The 19,393-nt window shown below is 42.9% G+C and overlaps 1 protein-coding gene across 1 annotated transcript; it reads right to left on the reverse strand.

The window, feature by feature from the left end:
* Positions 1-9,452: 9,452 nt before the first annotated feature.
* tmem86a (transmembrane protein 86A) lies at positions 9,453-18,421 on the reverse strand. The gene is made up of 3 exons (XM_070972559.1): positions 18,286-18,421; positions 11,410-11,674; positions 9,453-10,793 (listed from the first exon to the last, which is right to left on the reverse strand). The coding sequence occupies exons 1-3, from the start codon at positions 18,304-18,306 to the stop codon at positions 10,366-10,368; spliced, it is 714 nt and encodes a 237-aa protein (XP_070828660.1). The 5' UTR covers positions 18,307-18,421; the 3' UTR covers positions 9,453-10,365.
* Between the last annotated feature and the right edge of the window lie 972 nt (positions 18,422-19,393).

Below are 19,393 nucleotides of genomic sequence, written 5' to 3' on the forward strand. Positions count from 1 at the left end.
ACAGAGCGTCAGACTGCTGTGTTTGAGGTCTGAAGTTTGTATGTGACTCAGAGGCTCTGAGGGACTTGAATACACCTTTACACAAGCATATACTATTACATCTAGAATGAGATTTAAGAATTTGCTCTCTAGGAATATTTCTAGGAGTTTTCTCGTCTCTCAGTAACTCAGATGAAAAGAGCACAGAAAAAGCACCGACAACATTCTAGGCAAACGTGAACACCAGGGAAATACACATGACTGAAAGAGGATATGGCAATTGTTTTCCCACAAGTGTTTGTGTTCTGGCAGGTAAAGGGAAAGGAAGTGAAAGATGGAATTTGTCATGTCTCTGTCTGAGGACAGTCTGACCTATGCCTTGAAGATTAAGGCTGTGAAAGTCAGTGACACTGGAGACAACGCCATCAGCACGGGAGACCTCACTGCCACCACGCCACTGAGCGTACGGACTGGTACTTTATATGCTTCACCCTCATAAAAGAACTTTTTCATGTGTACTTTTTTGTTGTTATGCTTTGTTGTGTTTTGTTTTTCCCAAAAGGGCCGTGTCTTCCTGTTTTAGTCGAGCCAGCATTTCTAAGGAAACAAACTTCCCCCTTCAGACTTGGTGGAGATGAGCAGTCACTGCCTTTTTTTTTCCTCCCCTGAGATTAGAGGCTTTCTTTCCTTCATAGCTATGCTAAACAACATCATCTTCCCTCTATCGTCCAAATGAAGATGTATGGGTAGCATAATAAATCCTCCCTCCTAGTGCTGAGTTGAAAGTAATCCAACCAAATCCCTCCTCACAACAAGCTCATTTATTACGGCTCTGTCTAACAAGATGCTTACTTGCCCAAGGTGCAAGCTGGGGCATGTAAATATCTTCACAAGGACATGTGGCTGTCCTCTGGGGTTGCAGGAACAGAAGCATAGTAATTGAGGTTGTGTTAATTACAGTTATTCATGAGTAGACTCGATCTGTCTTGTTCTTAAACTATAATTCTGTAACGAAGGTCTGCTGTACTGTATGTGTTGGAACTGAATATAAAGAACAATAAGTGGAGGTCTTCACTCTATAATCATGTTTTTCAATATTTGATGTGATTAAACTAATTTGTCATGTGTTGATAGTACAGAAACGACAAAAATGGTTGCAGCTAAGCATGCTGGTGAAGGCCAAATAAACCCTAAGGTGACTCTTTTCCTTTTATTCTTGGTCTATTTTACTTTATCCAGGGATTCCCATCAAATTTTCCAGCCACTTAAAGAACCTCCGTGTGCTGGAGAGAGGCAAAGCCTGTCTGGAGTGTGAGATGAGCTCCAAGGACGTGCACATTAGCTGGCTGAAGGATGGGTGTGATGTCACATCGAGACATCGCTAAATCTTCCCATGCGAGGGAAAGAGGGCAGAGGTTATCACTGAGGACTGCGAGCTGACAGACGAGCGGGGGTATTCTGTCATCTGCACCCAGAACAGTGACACGCACAAACATGTCACCTCTGACAATCCATCAGCCAACTTGTTTAAGGTCTAACATTGGAACTTTAAAGACTAATAAATAGGATCCTAAATATGCTGCTTTTCTTTGTGTGTTGCCAGAGGCAGGCTCCCGTGCAGAGCTGTGTGTTGTTCTCGATGATGAGAAGGTGGATGGAGTGTGGCTGAAGGACGGAGTGGAGGTAAGACATGATGTGAGATGATACAGGTGAAAGGGTTGGTCCTCGTGTTAGTTCTCAAACACACCCTTCTTCCGTCAGTGAACATGGCAAATCTTTGGTATTTTCACTCTCATGTCAGACAGCAGGTGTGCTTGCAGCCATGCTAGCAGAATGGCTTTAGGTATTGCGGTGTCTGTCTGTCTGTCTGTTGGTCCACCACTTTGGTCCAGACTGAAATATCTCAATAGTTATTTAAAAGGATGGCCATGAAATTTTGCACAGACATTCATGGTTCCCAGACAATAAACCTGAGAGACTTTGGTGAACACCCTGGCTTTTCCTCTATTGCCAACATGAGACTGACATTTGTGGCTCTCAGTGAAATGTCCATTGGGAGAATTGACATGAAATTTGGTAACCACATCAATGTCCTCTGTAGTGATTCCTTAACTTTTCGTTTAGCACTATCTTCAGGTTGAAATTTCAATCTTAAGCTTGTCTTTGGTTGACGACTAAATATCAGCAAATGTACTGACATTCCCATCAGCCTCAGCTGTACTGTGCCCTGAAGATGCCCAAGAGTGGATGAAGACCACCAAGATACCCTTTGTTGGCACCACATTCAAGGTGGGAGGACCTCAAGAGTGGATCAAGTACCACTTCTGTATTCAGGCTGTCAGTGAAGGAGCGGCTGGGTGGTGTACTGTCCATGCCTCCACCTTGTAAAACGACTGCATTCCCTTGTCACCCCCCGGCCTCTTTTCTCCACTCTCTCTATTCATTTTTGTATTGTTTCCTCTACAGTGGCACCCAGATTTGATCTTCAGAGGATGGTGGTTTGAGCCAGAATATATAGAGGCTGCAGCATGAACTGTGCCTATCAGGTCATGCCAACATCACAAGTATGAAAGACATGGCTACTGATGTCAGTATTGTGCATCTACCTGAAACATTAGTGTGTACCACATTTGCCCCAGCCCTCTAAAGTAATAATGGTAATTCCCTTGCATAGGGCCTACTGATATAAGGGGGAATCAAAGATGTCTGACTCCCCTCCGTTTTGGCAGAGCACAGCCAACAGTTGGTATGATGATTTAATGCAGAAAAGGTACATGATGCTTTGCTTGGCTATTAAGATGATGCTGGGGAAATTTAACTGTTACAAACAGCAAGAAGAAAAAGCAGACGCTCTGTACAGAGGCACTTAGTTTGTTTGAACTTTATGCTGCATCAACCAACGGTGAGTTTTAGCTGTAGTTAGAGGATTAGGGCATGTGAAATGTATATCAAAATGATGTTTTTTCTGTCTTTCAACCTTTTTTTACTCACTTTCTTTTGCTCTAGTAATGTAACAGATGTCCACTAGAGGTCAGACTTGCTCGCTTCCTTGTACAGGCTCTCTGCTCCAGAAGCAGATTTATGTTTGGTGTGAGGCAGTTTTACTCATTAGTCAGCTCAACCGTCCTTTCTCTCTACATCACAAATGTTTGTCTCACACTAAAGAAATTTGGCTTTCATCTTTTTTGCAGGGTTTTCAATTTTTTCCTCAAATACACTTGTTTCAAAGGTTTGCTGTACCAGGGTGAATGCTGAATGTCAAGAGTGTGTTTCTGTACATCAAACGATTTAATGTAACAGTACAGAGTGCATCGTATCCACACAGCCGCTTTGGAGCCAGAGTCTGAGGCTGGTTCTAGCAAAGCGTCATACACACTGCCTACCGTTCAGTGCCCTGGGTTTGAATCCACTTCTCACTTTTCTCACTCTCAATTTTCTAGAAATGATTTCACCTCTCATAATTTGCCACTGTGCACAGTGCCTCCAGAAGGTATCAGGACAGGGACACATATTTTGTATTGTCTCTGTCTAGCACATTATTGGATTATTGGATATGAAATGAAACAATGAGGGCGAGGTGCTGACTCCCAGCTTTGCAGGTATTATCATCCACATTAGATGGGCTGTGCAGCAGCTGTAGTCCTTTTTATAAATACCGGTAGTCTCTCAGTTTTAGATCACTGTCCTGCTGCACTGTCCTCAAATGTGGGGACTATATGTCTAGAAGAGGGCTACAAGTCCAACACTGTTCGTCTAATACAGATTTCATTTGAGCCTCTGAACTGGAAATACAGTTTAACCTCACTGAGAAGGCTCAGTTCAAATCAAGTGTGTACAAACACAACAAAAAGTGTCCTAATAGCTTCCGACCGCTTTGTGTGAAGGCTTCCTTTGGGTTAAAGAGGCCTGACAGCCTCAGTACAGGCACTGCATCTGACTGGTCTACTGCTGCTTGAGAGAGTGAGTGTGGTAAGGAGCTGCCAAATAGACAGAGAGGGGTTACGACTCCTCTCCATCCTGACGTCACTGTGCTGGCTCACAAAAACTCAATTTCTATAGAGCCACCAGGGGACTGGCAGTTTAAGGTTGCCAGGTTCAAATCAATTGAGCACCAACGGGCACTAAACCCACGTCACCCGTCCCTTCCGCCTTCTTATTGCTCAGACGATGCACAATAAGGTGGCAGGAGTGAAAGCTTCAGCAGTCAGTGTCGGTATGTGACAGAATCTAAACGCTGCTGCACCAAAAGGAAACTAAATGCACAAAATTTCAGGTCAGTTTCACTGACAGTTTATCACATTGCATTTAGATGACTTAACGTAAGAGATATGGGAGTTTTCTGATACATGGCTTTAATGGAGCAATACAGCAGGACAGGAGGATAATTGTAGCGTCTTTCACATTTATTTCAGTGTCATGTCATTGTCACCTGTTTTTTTCTAAAGGCCATTACAGATATGCCTCATTTTCCTTGAAGACTGGAGTTCTTTGATGGTAAGACCTTGGCTGCGAATGAATGAGACACATTTGGAGAGAACTGGCAGGTCTCCTACCCGAATGAACTATGAGGTGTGTGTATGTGTGTGTGCAAAAAATGGATATAAAAAAAGCAGACAGAAGGAAAGAGGAAGCATTGGTAGCAGTGTGGATGTGTTTCTACAGGGTTAAAGCCTGGTGAAAGCACATTTTCCACCTCTGCCAGACTATAGAGTGCAGCAGTTACTAGAACAGAGCGCTCTGTTGTCCTCCAGTCCTTTCTGCCTTAATGGCACTTTAAAAGCTGCTGAGGGCCAACAGCTTCAGTAGCAACACAAAACACTGAACTGTTACAAATATCAGCTGACATTTTGGACAACAAAACAAACAAAAAGACCAAAGGATGTCATGTTGACATTGCATTGTAATTGCATTTATTTCTCCCGTAGATATTCACATTCATAGCAGTTTCACTACAGCAAAGAAACTATTTCATCTCTACAGTCATGAAAGAAATAAATCACTAAGTGAAAACCAAGTACAAGGTAAAGTATATCATAGAATAAAAATAAGAGGAAAAAAAAACATTTGTTCACAAAATTAAGTCAAATGATGCATTGCAATGGGCCTTCAATAAGAATAAAACAATCTGGGATCTGAGCAAACCCAGTTTTTTCCTCAATGGCAGGCAAAAATAACATTTGGGCCCGCCTTTCTGCGAATAAAAGGATAACACTTTTTTTTTCAAAATTTATACATAAAGGTTTGTAACACTTCAAGAGCAATTAATGCCTTTTACAAAAAAAAAATGCTGATTCTCTCACACGTCGATGTGTCACTTTCTTGTGCTTAAACTGTCAGCATCAAAACAATAACTTCTGTTTTCTCCCTTAAGAGAAAGAAATGCACAGAGTAAAAGAAATGGGAGCATATACTTAAAAGAATACAGTGCACAACAACTCTTTTATTTTCAACACTAACGCTGTTTGGAAGCGAGATTGACTGGCCTTACTGGGTACAGAAAAGTGCAGCAACCAGTAGATTCAGATTAACATTACAAAGGGAGGATTCAGCATTATTTTTACACACTTTAATCAGCTCATACTGATGTGGGATTGTCAGTCGTAGTCAGCGAAACACCTGTCGTGTGTGCTTCTCCATCACTGCAGGTGAGTGTTGACATGGAGGATTCATCTCAGCCTACTTGTCATGCATGGGTACAGATACACAAACTTACTTTTCTATGCTTTGAATGTTGCTGTGCGGTAATGGGCACAGCACATTAACAGCAAAGGTTTCAAAGAAAAAGTCACGAGAGAAAAGAGAAAAAAGTGCCAACTTATTCTGAGGGCCACGGGCCCTCTCTACTACGACAGCTACTGGTTCCAGCTCATTTCTCACAGTGCAGGCCAAACCATACTGCCTTCCCACAGCTCTTTCAGGTCCCTTTTGTCTGAAAGCACAAAGTTCAGAACAAGAGGGCTGTTGACAGGCTCAGGTGAAGAGAAGCATCTGCTAGCCTGCCATCTGTCGCGGCAGCATGGCAGCTAATGGGCCGGATGTAAAGGGAGTCTTCCCCTGTGAGTCATATTTCACCTCCTCACCTAATTCCAGCTACAGTATCACTCAACAATAACCTCCTTCCTAAGTGGAGGGCCAAATGCACTCTCAAGAGGGGGGACCTGTGTCTCCTGCAAAACAAAAGGTTACATGAGAGGGCTCTAATGCGTCTCCTCAGTGACATGAGATCATTTTTCTATTATGCCTTTCAGTTTTGGTTATCTGCGCCCCCAATAAAAATAAACACGATGGAGGAGAAACAGTTAAAATTTCAAACCAAATCCTCCGGATAGGCATAAAAACGGGCAACTTCCTCCCTCAATATGGTATTTATATACCGACTACCGCCGGTGGAGATTTACCACAGTGTGGGTTGGCCAACAAGAATAATCTCAGAAATCCTTCAAAGTAAAGCCTGTCATCCACCATGCAGCCATTAGGAGTGTAGGAATAAAATGCTTTATGTGGCAGACGACAAAGAAAGTAGTGCTTACATAAATTGCCCACATAGTAAGGATGAGTAAGACGGCTTGACTCAATCTCGTCATTCCCTCTTGGTTTCACTTCTGACTAGTCAATCATCTTAACCGGCATCTTTCCTTGTCCTCCACTAAACCCTTATTTGAGACAGCATAATCAGAAAGATGCACGTCTGCGAGCGAGTCTCCGTGGGTGTGTTTCAGCACAGAGGCTTATATGAGTTTTTGACAGCACACGTTCTGCTGGCGTGGTGGATGAAATGAGAAGAGGGAGAGTTCTGCGGAGTGGGACTTAGGCAGCAATGAGGGGAGGATGAATTAAAACATGGAACAGAAGACGAGTGGTCACACAGACGTACTGATAAAACACTGACGAAGCAGAAATACGGTGCTGACAAGCTGACGGGCCAAAAGGGGATTGAGGAACTATCTGGCAAAGTGGCAGACAGGGACAGACGTGTGAGTGTCTTTGCTGGTCAAACTGTGTGCTGCTGTTGATGTCTAAAAAACCTCGATGAATGTCAACACCATGGTCTGCCTGCAGATCTGTCATGGTGGTTGGTGTGATGCATAAACACATTTTTGATGTGTGTGGTTTTTTGTGCGTATGTGGGTGTTTTGCTGACAGCTCCAGGGGTCATTGACCCAGAAGAAGGAACTCATGACATGGGTCTGTTTCTTTTCCATGTCCTGTTTGTTTTATATACAGCACTTTATATCACGTTAAGGTGCATGTGCATGACTGGACCAGCGGACAGCAAAACCTGACTCTTTGCTATTTTCTAATACTTTCAATGGCCAGTGCACAGTTGTAATAAAATTGCGTTTAGTGTTATTAATCATAGAGCCAGTGAGCTGTGCAGTGCTTGGTAATACGTAGCGTGGCAAAGGAGTTTGTAAATTTCCGGAAAATTTCCAAGAGAAGTTAAGCTTCGGAATTTGATATTATTATAAGAGGTGCATTTTCTGCAATGAAATTTTCTACAATTTCATTTTACATTTTAAATACACATAAAAAAGCAGTACTAGGACTTATGACATATTTCATTAAAACTATGTCAATTTTAATTGAATAGTAAGCATGCACTGCATACAACAGCGCACCCTTCCATCACATGTACAGATCATTTTCCAGCATCCCATTAAATAGGAATTAAGTGAAATTTCAACCCTCTGCTTGCACAGTGCATCCTCCCATCACAGGTGCAGCCCACACTACTGCCAACACTGCTGCACTGTGTGAGCCACAGGGTGACAGGCTGTCAATCAAAACTTAATATTACTGGAGTGAATATATTTGATCTTTTTTATGATATTTGAATGAACCAGCAGACAGTAGCCTCACGCAAACTACACAGGTTCTAACTTAACACTTTCTGCTAGTTATTGCTGGCTAGCTGCTACCATGTGAGATGTAGCTTGATTGAGCGTGCTAACTGAGGGGTTTTCATCTATGTCCCTTCATTCTTGTTCAGAGAGTTTTCTTATGATATGGTAAAAAGCTTTGTCTCTGTCTGCATATGACACAGTAAATACAACCTGAGCATAAGATCCCTGTGTTTCCATTTTAGTCCCAGTATTTGCTGTTATTTCCCCACAAATTCATCTTAATTCCCATGGAAAGTTTCCACCTTGAATATTCACAGAATTTTGCAACCCCAGCAATATTATAGGTAACGGGTAGATACTAATAGGTATAGTCAAGAAAAGGCATGTCCACTGTTACTGTTAAGGTCAAATGAAGCCTAAAGAATAGGTTTAACACAGATGGAATATACTGTAACAAACAACACATGCTATAAAACACATAGAGGCTACAAATCTCAAGAGGTGAACGGTATGAACACAGTTAACGAGCCTTGTGAGAATACAGTACATTAAAGATACCCAACCTCTATGATGGTTCACAGCATTTCTGGCCTTAAGTTGGTTCTCACCTTTCACAGGTACATGCAGATATTAACTAACACACACACACACACACACACACACACACACACACACACACACACACACACACACACACACACACACACACACACACACACACACACACTTAAAACAAGCATACACAGCATGCAGACGTCTGAAGAAAGAGTTACAGTATACTTCTTCAGTATTCAGTAAGACACTTCATCCGAACATAAACCGATTGCAGAGGGTGAAACAAATAAGAGGTGAGAGGGGGGAAATGTGTGATAGATGAAAGACGAAATATCAGCCAACCTGCCTGGGATCAGCTGCAGTGGATTTTGCAGGATTAAAGCTGATGAAGTGTGCTGTGAGAGGGAATTATTGGGAATAATGGGATTACTGTTCCCTCACATGACAAGTCAGTTTCCTCTTCTCTCTTCTTTTTCCCTTAAAGTCAGGCTGCCCCGGGGCAAATGGTATGTTTATGTGCATGTTTGTGTGCACGTTGTTATGAGTGACTGAATGCCTTCTGAGGCCCAGAGACACACACTGAGTTAATAAACAAAAAAAGACTCCTGCCAGTAACATAGCCCTTTCTTTTTAGTCCTCATAACATAGTCCCAGTGACAGCATGGGTCGGCTGATCCCGTCCAGCAATAAGAACCCTGTGGACTTTTCCTAATAACTAAACCAGCAGGGGCCGTAGGTGTCAGGTGCGCGAGAGTGTCGACTTTTGCAACCTACATTTCTGAAAAACTGGCAGGCAAAACACTGCAAAACGCCTGAAAGACTGAAGGAGGGGAGAAGCAGCTGCACTGTACGGCGTGTTATAATGTGCGGCGGTCTGCTGTGAGTACAATGCTTACTGTGTTCTCTTTGTGACAGCAGGACAGCGTCAATAAAATCACTGCAGGAAGGATCGCGCTTCCACAAACAACCTACCCTTTCCTAACAGTCTCCTGAAGTGTTCGCTCACTAAAACTGCAACACGCTGTGGTTGCAGCAGTCACGCAACTCTCCCTCCTTGCCTTTCCACCTCATTGCTTTATTTTTTTTTGTTTCCGTCTCTGTCATTCTTTCTGCGCACATCTAGTTATTCAAGGGCATCCTAATTCATTCATCCGGAGAAACCGGGCGCGGGTTTGTTGAGGATGTTAAATAGCGGAGTGAACAAAGGCAGTGTGGCTGTTGTAAATGAAATGGAAGGGACTGCAGATAAACACAGGTGTGGATATGCTCCCGACTTTAAGAATAGCACCCTTAATTTAGGGGAACACAAAGTGACCAAGAGTGAAAAGCCAAACCTGGGCAAGTCAGTTAAAAAAAACAAAACAACAACACTCCCTTTTAACAAGGTCGCAGGCAACAAAACAAACGACAAAAATAAGATGTTAAATTGTATTACTGGACCACATAAATTAGATGTGTGCGCTTGGGAGCCAGTGTGGTGACTGTGTGGAAAGCGAGGTAAGAGTGTTAATCAAACACACAGAAATGTGCACACACACACACTATCGCTCTCCCACGTACACTCCTTGAAGGTCCCCAGTGACATGCTCCCCTTAAATTACAACATATGACTTAAAAGTAAAGTAATACTCTCTATATAGCAAGTTAATTTTACTATGCTTTGTCTCCATGGTAACTAGGTTGAGAGACAGCCGTTCTAGGATTGGAGGAGGCAGGTAGGACCGTTGTTGGGAGAGGTTGAAGATAACACTAATATCGTAGTGTTACCTTCATGGTAAGAAGACTGGTATGAGACTACCGTACGAGTGGGGTAGTAGGGTGATAGCCTTGTGGAGACTGTAGTGGACCAGTCGTCATGGTAACAACAGCGTGGGATTGCCACACTGAGATGGGGGTGGGTTTGGGGATCTGGCAGTGAGATGTGTCCATGATCACTGAGGGCCGGAGGTGGGGGGGGTGCCACCTTCACTGAGGACGTTGCGGTACCTCATGTTCTCTTCCTGGCAACCTCCACATCCTGGCACTCGACGGCCGACAGCGCTATCAGCATCTGGGCCGCGTAGTAGGTGGCCATGATGATGGCACGCGAATGGGGCACGGGGAAGCAGAACTTGTTGACAGCGATGGTGAGGTCAGAGACCATGAAGAGCACGGCACCCAGGCAGGCGGACAGCTTGGTCCAGGTCCACAGGTCATTGGCCAGCTGCAGGCCCGCGATGGCCCTCCAGCCCATGAAGCCAATCAGACCGATGTAGACAGCCACCAGGTAGGTGAAGGGGCCGGACAGGTATGGGTACAGCAGCATGTAGCTCAGAGAGGACACAACAGTGATTATCAGGCCGGCGGACACATTAAGGGGCTTCATCCCAAAGGCGGACGAGTAGAGGATGTGGGTGATGGCAAACATCAGAAGGCCTGTAGGACATTATATGATGTAAATCTAAATACAGTCAGACAAAGTAGCATCTTTTCTGTCTATTCAATGTATAATAAAGCTTCATGCAAAAATCATGAATTAAAGCTTGAAGCATGGCACCTGAGGAGGTGATAAGGAGCTCATACATGTACATATGAGAGCTCAACAGTTCAGCTCTTTGGTTTGTAGTTTTGGTCATTGATTCTTTTGGTTATGAAACATTGCAACAGCATATCAAGTAGACCAACAGCTTGTTAATAAGACAACAGTTTTGTCAGATTAGCGACTACTTTATATGGAGGTGAAACTGAAAAGCTTCTAAAACTTGTATTTACTACAGTAAGTACGGCAGGTCAAAGATGAACCAGGGGTTACGTCTGTAAGCCATGATGGATGTTTACAGCGGATTTCTTATCAGCTGTCTTTTTTTGGCTTTTTTTTCACCTTCCCAGATAATATTATGCTATCACCAACAGCAATAATGACCAAAACTACCAAAGCAAGACCCAAGTTGAAATAAACCTGATTTATCCTCTGAAGATGTAAAATCCACATGAAAGACGTTAATCCTGCAGATGACACAATTGTAACAAAGTGTGTGAGCTTTCTCCTCACCGTGCACGAAGTAGCCCTGCTCCTGCCAGATGAGAAAGGCATCGCCCAGAGCAGAGAAGATGAGGCCGGCCAAGATCTTGCGGGCACTGGAGTGAGCACCTAGGAAACTGAAGCCGTGTGCCAGTAAAAACACCCACAGGCAGAAGATGGGCAGACATTTGATCAGCGCGCTGAACCAGGATGGGCTTGAGGTGGGCAGCCACAGGACAAAGTATACACAGGTTGCCTTGAAGAATGGCACCAGCTTGGGGCCTTCACTCTTGACCTGAAAGCAGATTAAATGTTGACATTTTTAGTTGAGTCACAGCCGGTTGCACTTTCTGTACATGAGGTGATTACAGTGAGTCCGAACCACTGACACTAGATTTACTAAAATAGCTTTAATGTCATTGAAATATATCACAGTAGGCAAAAACCTCAGAACAGTCTGCACTTTGTGTGTTTCAACTGCAGTATCCCACGTGTTGAATTAAAAAAGGGAACATAAGCAGCAAAGTTTCAGTGCTTAGTATTTGGGAGAGTGCTTTGGGTTAGGACTGGAGCAGTCTTCAGGCTTGCTGTGTGTGATCATTAGTTTACATGACTGTCAGACATGCACATGCTTTGTGGCTGAAGTGAAACTGCAGAAATGGCAAGCAGAATGGGAAATGCAAAGAGCTCCCACACAGTCCCTTTGACTCCCTGTAACCTTTTCTTCTCTTCTTTTGTGACTCTCTCTCCATCTTGTTTTTGTTTCTCCTCTCTTCCTCTGCTTCACCTTCATCTTCATCTCTGTATCTCATGTTCTTAAGAAACTGTGCAGTATATTCAAGTCTCACTTTCTTTCCAGCTGTGTTACCAGTCATATTTCTTTCTGTCCAAATAGAGGAGGCCCTACAAGCTCACAAAAAAACACAAGAACAGGGATAAAGAAGGTTTCACAACTCCTCCGGAATGACCACCCACCTATGGTCCTGAGAATCCCTCTGTGGGGTTGAGGCAGAAGACCCCAGGGATCAAAGAGGGAGAAGAAAGGAGAGGTTGAGTTGAGAGGGAGTGGAACTGAGTGAGGGTTCGCTAGAGCTGAGATCACTGGAGGAAAGATGAAGAGGATGCGAAGGAGACGGGGAGGGGAGGATGCAGACAGGGTCATAGTGCAGCAGGGAAGGGGTTGAAAAGACTGGGCTGCTATTTGATGTCTCACATGACTCTTTTCCAGTGGCCCATTTTGCATCCCTCTCCACAAACATTCTGTGGTAAAAGAAAATGATGCAAACAAATGCAGTGCTCCAATTGCTATATTCACAAAAAAATAAGCAAATAGGGCAGAAGAAAGGAGGCGGGAGGAGGAAGCACGGGAAAGTGAAGCTTTAGGGGAGGGGGGCCGTGAGTGAGATGGGGTTACTGGCATTCAGATGACAGCTGAGTTTAGTAGTGGACAAGTGAGTAGGGGGGTGAGGTGAGAAGGAGAGGAGGTGAGAAAAAAATGAGGGGTCATTCTAGTTCATATGGTTTATGCTCCTGGAGGAGGGGAGGAAGCGGAGCCATCTGATTGCACAACAGCTCAACAAAACCCAGTGACCTCCAGAGTGCCCCGGTGTCACGAACACCGTAGGAAAACAATAGCAATCTGAGACACAGGTTCACACAGGATCAGACAAAAAAAAACTCTAGCTGAGGTCTTATCTCTGCGGTGATTAAGCTTTAAAACACACATCATAGAGCGAGCAAAACAGCAATACTTCATCGCTGAAACATTGCCATGGGGCGGCCAAAAAAAAAAAAAAAAATCCTATTGAGAAACCACAATGTACTTAAAGTCCTGCTTCTAGGGATGACAAACTGAACACTGAGGGCGTAAACTGGTTCTCTGCATCACTAAGATCTGATTGCAGAGTGTATGAAGCTCTAAAAAGAGTATAGACTGACCAAGAATACAGACACCCTGTTGTTTTATGTTCCTTCACGCTCACTCAAATCTTCCACTGTGGCTTTGGTACGTGCTTCGGACCAAAACCTGGACATTTCATTTTCAACTGTGCTCCCAAACTGTGGACCACCATTTCCAAAGACATCACGGATTTTAGTGAACAGTCTGAAGGGACAACTTCAGCACCGTTTTAAAATAACCTTCTGTGTTTTCCTGTTTCTGTTAGGGATGCACCAATTTGCTTTTTTCACCTCCGATACCGATACCGATATCTAAGGTTTAGTAATCAGGCAACCTTCTTGCTGTGAGACACACGCACAACCTGCTGCGCTACCGTGCTGCCCTTGTCACCGATACCGATCTAGAATTTTCTTCAATATCGGGACCGATACTGATACCAATACCAATATCGGATCGGCGCATCCCTAGTTTCTGTACCTGTCCTTTTTTTATTACTACCATTGATGTTATTCTGTACATGTTTCAGTGGACTTATGCTTATTAACTTTTAAATTGATTCTTTATATAAACAGTGCTATGTAACAGGAAATTAATCATTACAGGCCTCACTGTAAGCTGATCACTCACTTGAAACAAGCTTTTCCTTTGAGGTCAGAAGGAGACATTCTGCTGCCACCTTTATGTCTGTGCTGGACTGTTGTGATGTTATATACACGCATGCATCTTCTCAATGTCTGACACACACTGGCTACTGTCTACTATGGAGCACTGAGATTTATTACATATTTTAAAGCCCATTGCTCTTTTCATATCATTGGGTGGTCTGTCTTGTCCATCCATAGACTTAACCACTGGCATATTCTTACCTATAAGGCCATCTTGATCTTCTTTCATCTTGCTTACAGATCAACATCCTTCAAAAAAACAGGGACGTTATTGTCCTTGCTGCCAGGATCTATTCCTACTAACTGTCCCTAATGTCCGTACTGAACTGAGGAAAAGGACATTTAAGCATGCAGCTCCCTCTACTTTCAATCAGCTGCAACATTACCTGGAGCGGGTCTCACTGGATGCATTTAAAGTGATTATTTCGAAGACATGGAAGCAAAGACATCTGGCTGTAGGTGTTTTGAATGTTTTTGATACTCTACGATGATTCTATCATTTGTTCATTGTTTTTTGTTATAATCTGTTATATGCCTGTTTTATGCCTGCAGCTTGTGTAATTGTGCTGCTGCCAGTCTTAGCCCAGAAAAAGAAAAAGAAATCTTTAATCTCAATGAGATTTCATTCCTGGATATATAAAAGTAAATAAATAAATAAATAGCTGTCACTATGGCTTCTTTCTGACTCCAAACAGTGAAAATCCAAACAACAACAGTTTCAGTCTTCTTCTTCTTCTAAAGTTTGCCTGCTAAAGTAGTAAAGAGGAACAATGGGCTTACCACCATTGCATATATCCATTTAAGATATCATCAGTCTCTTCTAGATGCAAGTAGCATAACAGGAATTTTTCCACTGAAGCGAAAGTAAAACTAGATGTACAATGTGACACGATGCACTGCTCTGATCTCCATTATGTATTTTGCCCGGCCTTGATAAAACAAATACAGACATAATAAAAATGTGTGTGTGTGTGTGTGTGTGTGTGTGTGTGTGTGTGTGTGTGTGTGTGTGTGTGTGTGTGTGTGTGTGTGTGTGTGTGTGTGTACTGTATGGTGAGTCTATCTATCCCACTAAAGGCCGCATGGGTGCCAAGTACAGAGGACAACACTGGCAACACTCCCGGACTAGCCAATATCATAACTGTTTATCAGGCCACTACTTCAACACGGGACACAAGTAAACAAAATAAATTTCTGCTGGATTCAAGGATGGCTCCAAAGCACCATCACGACACAGATAGGGCCTATCTATTATTTAATAAAGCGCAGTGAAAGGATACATTGGCCCAATGATATTTCAGGTCAATGCTCCATGATCACAGTTTGATTGTTGTCTGTGGGAAGAATAACCCCTGAAATGATAAATAGATGGCCAGAGTCTAGCAGGGGATTTGGAGGGTGATACAGATTCCAGGGGGGGAGGTGGTAGGAAGTCAGAGATTCCCATAACCTTTGGTCCTGTTCATGCTGAGCGTGAGCCATACTTTGCAGTTTCCCTTTCCATTGTTGTTCATGTAAACTTACTGTATCTACACAATGAGGCCAGGGCTGCATGAGGAGAGACAAGGCTCATTAAGCAGCACTGAGTACATGGCAAACACCTATGCCACAGAGCACACAAAAGCTACTCTTTCAAATCTCCCGAGATAATCTCACTGCGTCGTTAGCTGGACAGTGTTAACATTACAAATGGCTCATTTAGTTTAATGTTTAATAATAATAAGTCTAAAAATGAAGCAGGTTTATACTTGAATCTAAATTATGACAACGTCTGCTGAATATCACTGCTCTTGTCATATCACCTACTATTATTGCTGTAATGTCTGATATAATTGTTCTTCTCTAATACATGCCCCCCTATCGTATTAAGCTAAAAAGCGATTGCATCAAATTGTTAAGACGGCCTAATTGCCTGGTGGAAATCATAAACTGGTCCACAGTGGGTGTAATGGTTTTATTTCTCTAAGGCTCGGCCCAGTCCGACTGTTCAGTGATTTGCACCTGAATGAGATTGTTGGGGTTTTATGGCAGGGTATCGTCTCAGCTGTAACCTACTCCACTCATTGATTGAGGCATCAGTTGGTCCACAGGGACATTGAAGGGGATATTATGTCTGCTGACAGTCAGCTGTCGACAGCATGAAAGAACAGAACGCGCTGCCTCATTTGGGAGGCAAACGAAATGAATCATTGTGTTATCATCTTGCTGTATGAAAGATCACCTTATTTATAAATACTGTTTGCAAAAGCGCTGTGGCACAGACAGCAGACACCTGCCTCTGTCCCCCGTTGAAGAATATGGTTAATGATTGACTGTATTTGCATGGTCACTAACAAGCAGTAGGTTTTTTGTTGTTGGAAGGACAACAGGATGTAATGCCTGTCTTTTCCAAAGTGGCTTTGTATCCAAAACCAAAGCAACAGAAGTATCAAAAATATTGTTAAATGTATTGCACATTATCAGAAACTTATTTGACCCCAAGCTTGTCTTGTAGGTGCCATCCAGGAAGGAACAAGCAGCTGTTATCTGCTAATGCTTCTGCACCAACCAAGAACCAAGAAAAGCAGCGCACTGAAGCGTTGAAATACACCCAGCCAGGAAGAACACCTATTCAACCATTCTTGGACATACACTAGCTGAGTGTGAGAAACATTATACTTGTAATCATACAGTATGAAAGACCTGTACACTCTTGTGTGCGCAATTTGGCAGAGAGGAAGTGTAACATAAGTATGGTCCTGGAAGAGACAGCTGGCATGTGAGTCATATGACAGCGTTATTTCTATGTAGCATCACACAACAGTGTTTCCTTCCTTACAGCTGCTTTAACTCCAAGGGTAAGCTGAGGTCAGGTGCAGACAAACTGTACAGTACAGCACGGGACAATATCAGCACGCAAAGGAATCCCACAGGAATACTAAACATTGAAACATCACATTTTAGCTGAATCTGAATCATCTGCAGGATAAAACTTTATAAATTACCTTCTGAGCACACAACAGTCTGTGCACCAGATGGTATGTGAGTGTGGCAGTGTTTATCAAAACCTAGTTCAGACTCTGAAATAAAAACAAAGCCTACACATAGCTGCACTTTAGGGAGATGTAATAATAGAGTTATAGCAGCAGCAAATGGTTTAATGATCCCTTTTCATAATATACTTGACCTGTGAGCAGCAATAGATGGTGCACCGCCACACCTTTTTAAACTTAAATTATAAGGAAACTGATGACAATTGATTGATTTTGTTTGCCTGCCCACTTTTTCCTGTACAATCTAATTTAAGGGAAATACATGTTTGTTCTACCAAACTGTCCCAACAGTGTTTTATCTCAGCCTCGCTTGTAATGCTGGGGGACAGACTTTATTGTGACCCCCAGGACCTGCACAGCATCATCATCACTACAGCAACCGGTTTATGTGGAAAGCATTCCTCCACACAGGCTCATCTCACCGCAGTCACACGGGCTACACATCAGAGTTTACACGGGCCAAGTTACACCACACCATCCTACATGGCCCCTGCAAAAGAGGTAACATTTCATAGCAGCCCTGTCAAAGTAAGAGGATGCTTGGAGGGGTTAAATTATTCATGTAGCTGTCACATTTTTTGGTCAAAATGGCCAACTTCCTGCAGTGGCACTTGGGTCAGTTATGTAGCTAACGGGTAGGCTAAACAATAGAGTCCACGTAAAGCACAGCAAAGAAGATGAAAAGAAAGGCATCCACAGCGGAACACTGCTCAGCGCATGCGTTACTGGAGGGTACAGGAAAGAGGGGAAAAAAAGACAAAAAAGGTCGTCACATGACTGCTTTTCTTTTTGTCAGGGGCTGCCTTTGGAAATTTGTGGAAGCGTCCTTCTGTAAGTGGAATACTGAGGACGAACAGCGTGAACGGTCGCGGCTTCTACGTGTCATAATGTCAAGAAAACGGACAGCGGTGGAAAAGTTCCTGGTTCGAGTGTCCGACGCATACACATGAACATTATTAAATAACGGCAGTGAGACAGCAACGTGTGTGTCCAAAGACACCTGGCTGAATATTTTTAGCAGACATACCTTCATATTTATTGCTAATTAAATGATGACATAAAGAGCATGCGCTGGCCTTCGGAGACAAAGTTTGACATGTTAAGATATGAATTACAACGCCAACAAAACATTTAGCACTGAATTAGGAACTCGAAATTGACTATATTGAACATTTAATGATGGAAACGTGAATATGGACGTATTATTTTATGTTCGGAAGTGTTGTTATCATGTGGCTAAACTAGCTACCAGTATTATTCATGTGTTATGTGTGAGAAATATCAACGCTGGTTTGAAGCTGCTACTCACCACTGTTACCGGGGAAACCATGTCTTCCTCTCTGGTGTCCGTGTCTGTGAAAAATATATTTATTGTCAAAAGTCGGTTCAGGTCCTCCTGTGTCTGTTGTTCTGTATGGGGGGATGCCGATTGTTTTTGTCCTCGCTCCGGTGGGCGGTCCGACGTCCAGTAGGAGGCGAGAGGCCTGCCGTAACGTGGGCAGGGCTTTCGCTGTTGACCAATAGAGGCAGAGAATGGTCTTGAAGGGGGCGGGCAAAGACGTCAGGGACACGCGGATAGGAGGAGCCAGACTGCTGTTTACATATCGGAGCAGATGGCCTTTATTTACATTTTACAGACATGGAGGTTGTTGCTAACATTTGTCTAGACCTTATTTTTGACCGTGTGCACCGACGATCCTCTGTGAAATAGCACCAGATTACACGCTAGAAAACAGACAAAACTCTCTCTGATTTTGAAATGTTGCTCTATTAAATCAATTGACTTGAAACTACCTGCATTACATACAATTTACCTCTGAAATTTGATTTAATCATTGGATGAAAATTAAAATTTTCTTTCTTTTTTGGACCATTTTCTGTCTCTCCCTCTCTCTCTGCTTTTTCTGTTGTTGCTGTATTATGAACAAATCAGTAGGATAGTTTCATTTGAAAGTGTATGGTCAGTGTGTCTTGATTTTCTTTTTTTTTTAAACAGAAAACTTTTCTCAACCACTCGCGAAAAGTTACTCAAATGCTGTACTTATGCTATATACAAAAATGAAATATTTAAGTTGTTATTCCAACTAAACTGTGTTATATGATACAATATTTACACCCAGAAAGTTCAGAAATTATTTAAAATTTGTATCACCTCGAGCAGCTACTTTAAAATTCCCTATTGTGTGAATGCCCTTATGTGGTGTGTTCATGTATATATTAATCTAACTCCCTGAAAAGGACATTGTGCATAATGACAGCTTTTTACTTCTGATAAAGTAGAGCTACATTTTGCTGATAAGGCTCGTGCACCTTTGCTCAAGTAGGCTATGATTTTGAATGCAGGATCTTTACTTGTGACTAAGCATTGTTACATTATGGCATTGCCACTTCTGCTTCAGTGCAAGATCTTCTGTAAA

The sequence above is a fragment of the Chaetodon trifascialis genome, chromosome 10 (genome assembly GCF_039877785.1).
Source record: "Chaetodon trifascialis isolate fChaTrf1 chromosome 10, fChaTrf1.hap1, whole genome shotgun sequence".
Taxonomy (NCBI): domain Eukaryota; kingdom Metazoa; phylum Chordata; class Actinopteri; order Chaetodontiformes; family Chaetodontidae; genus Chaetodon; species Chaetodon trifascialis.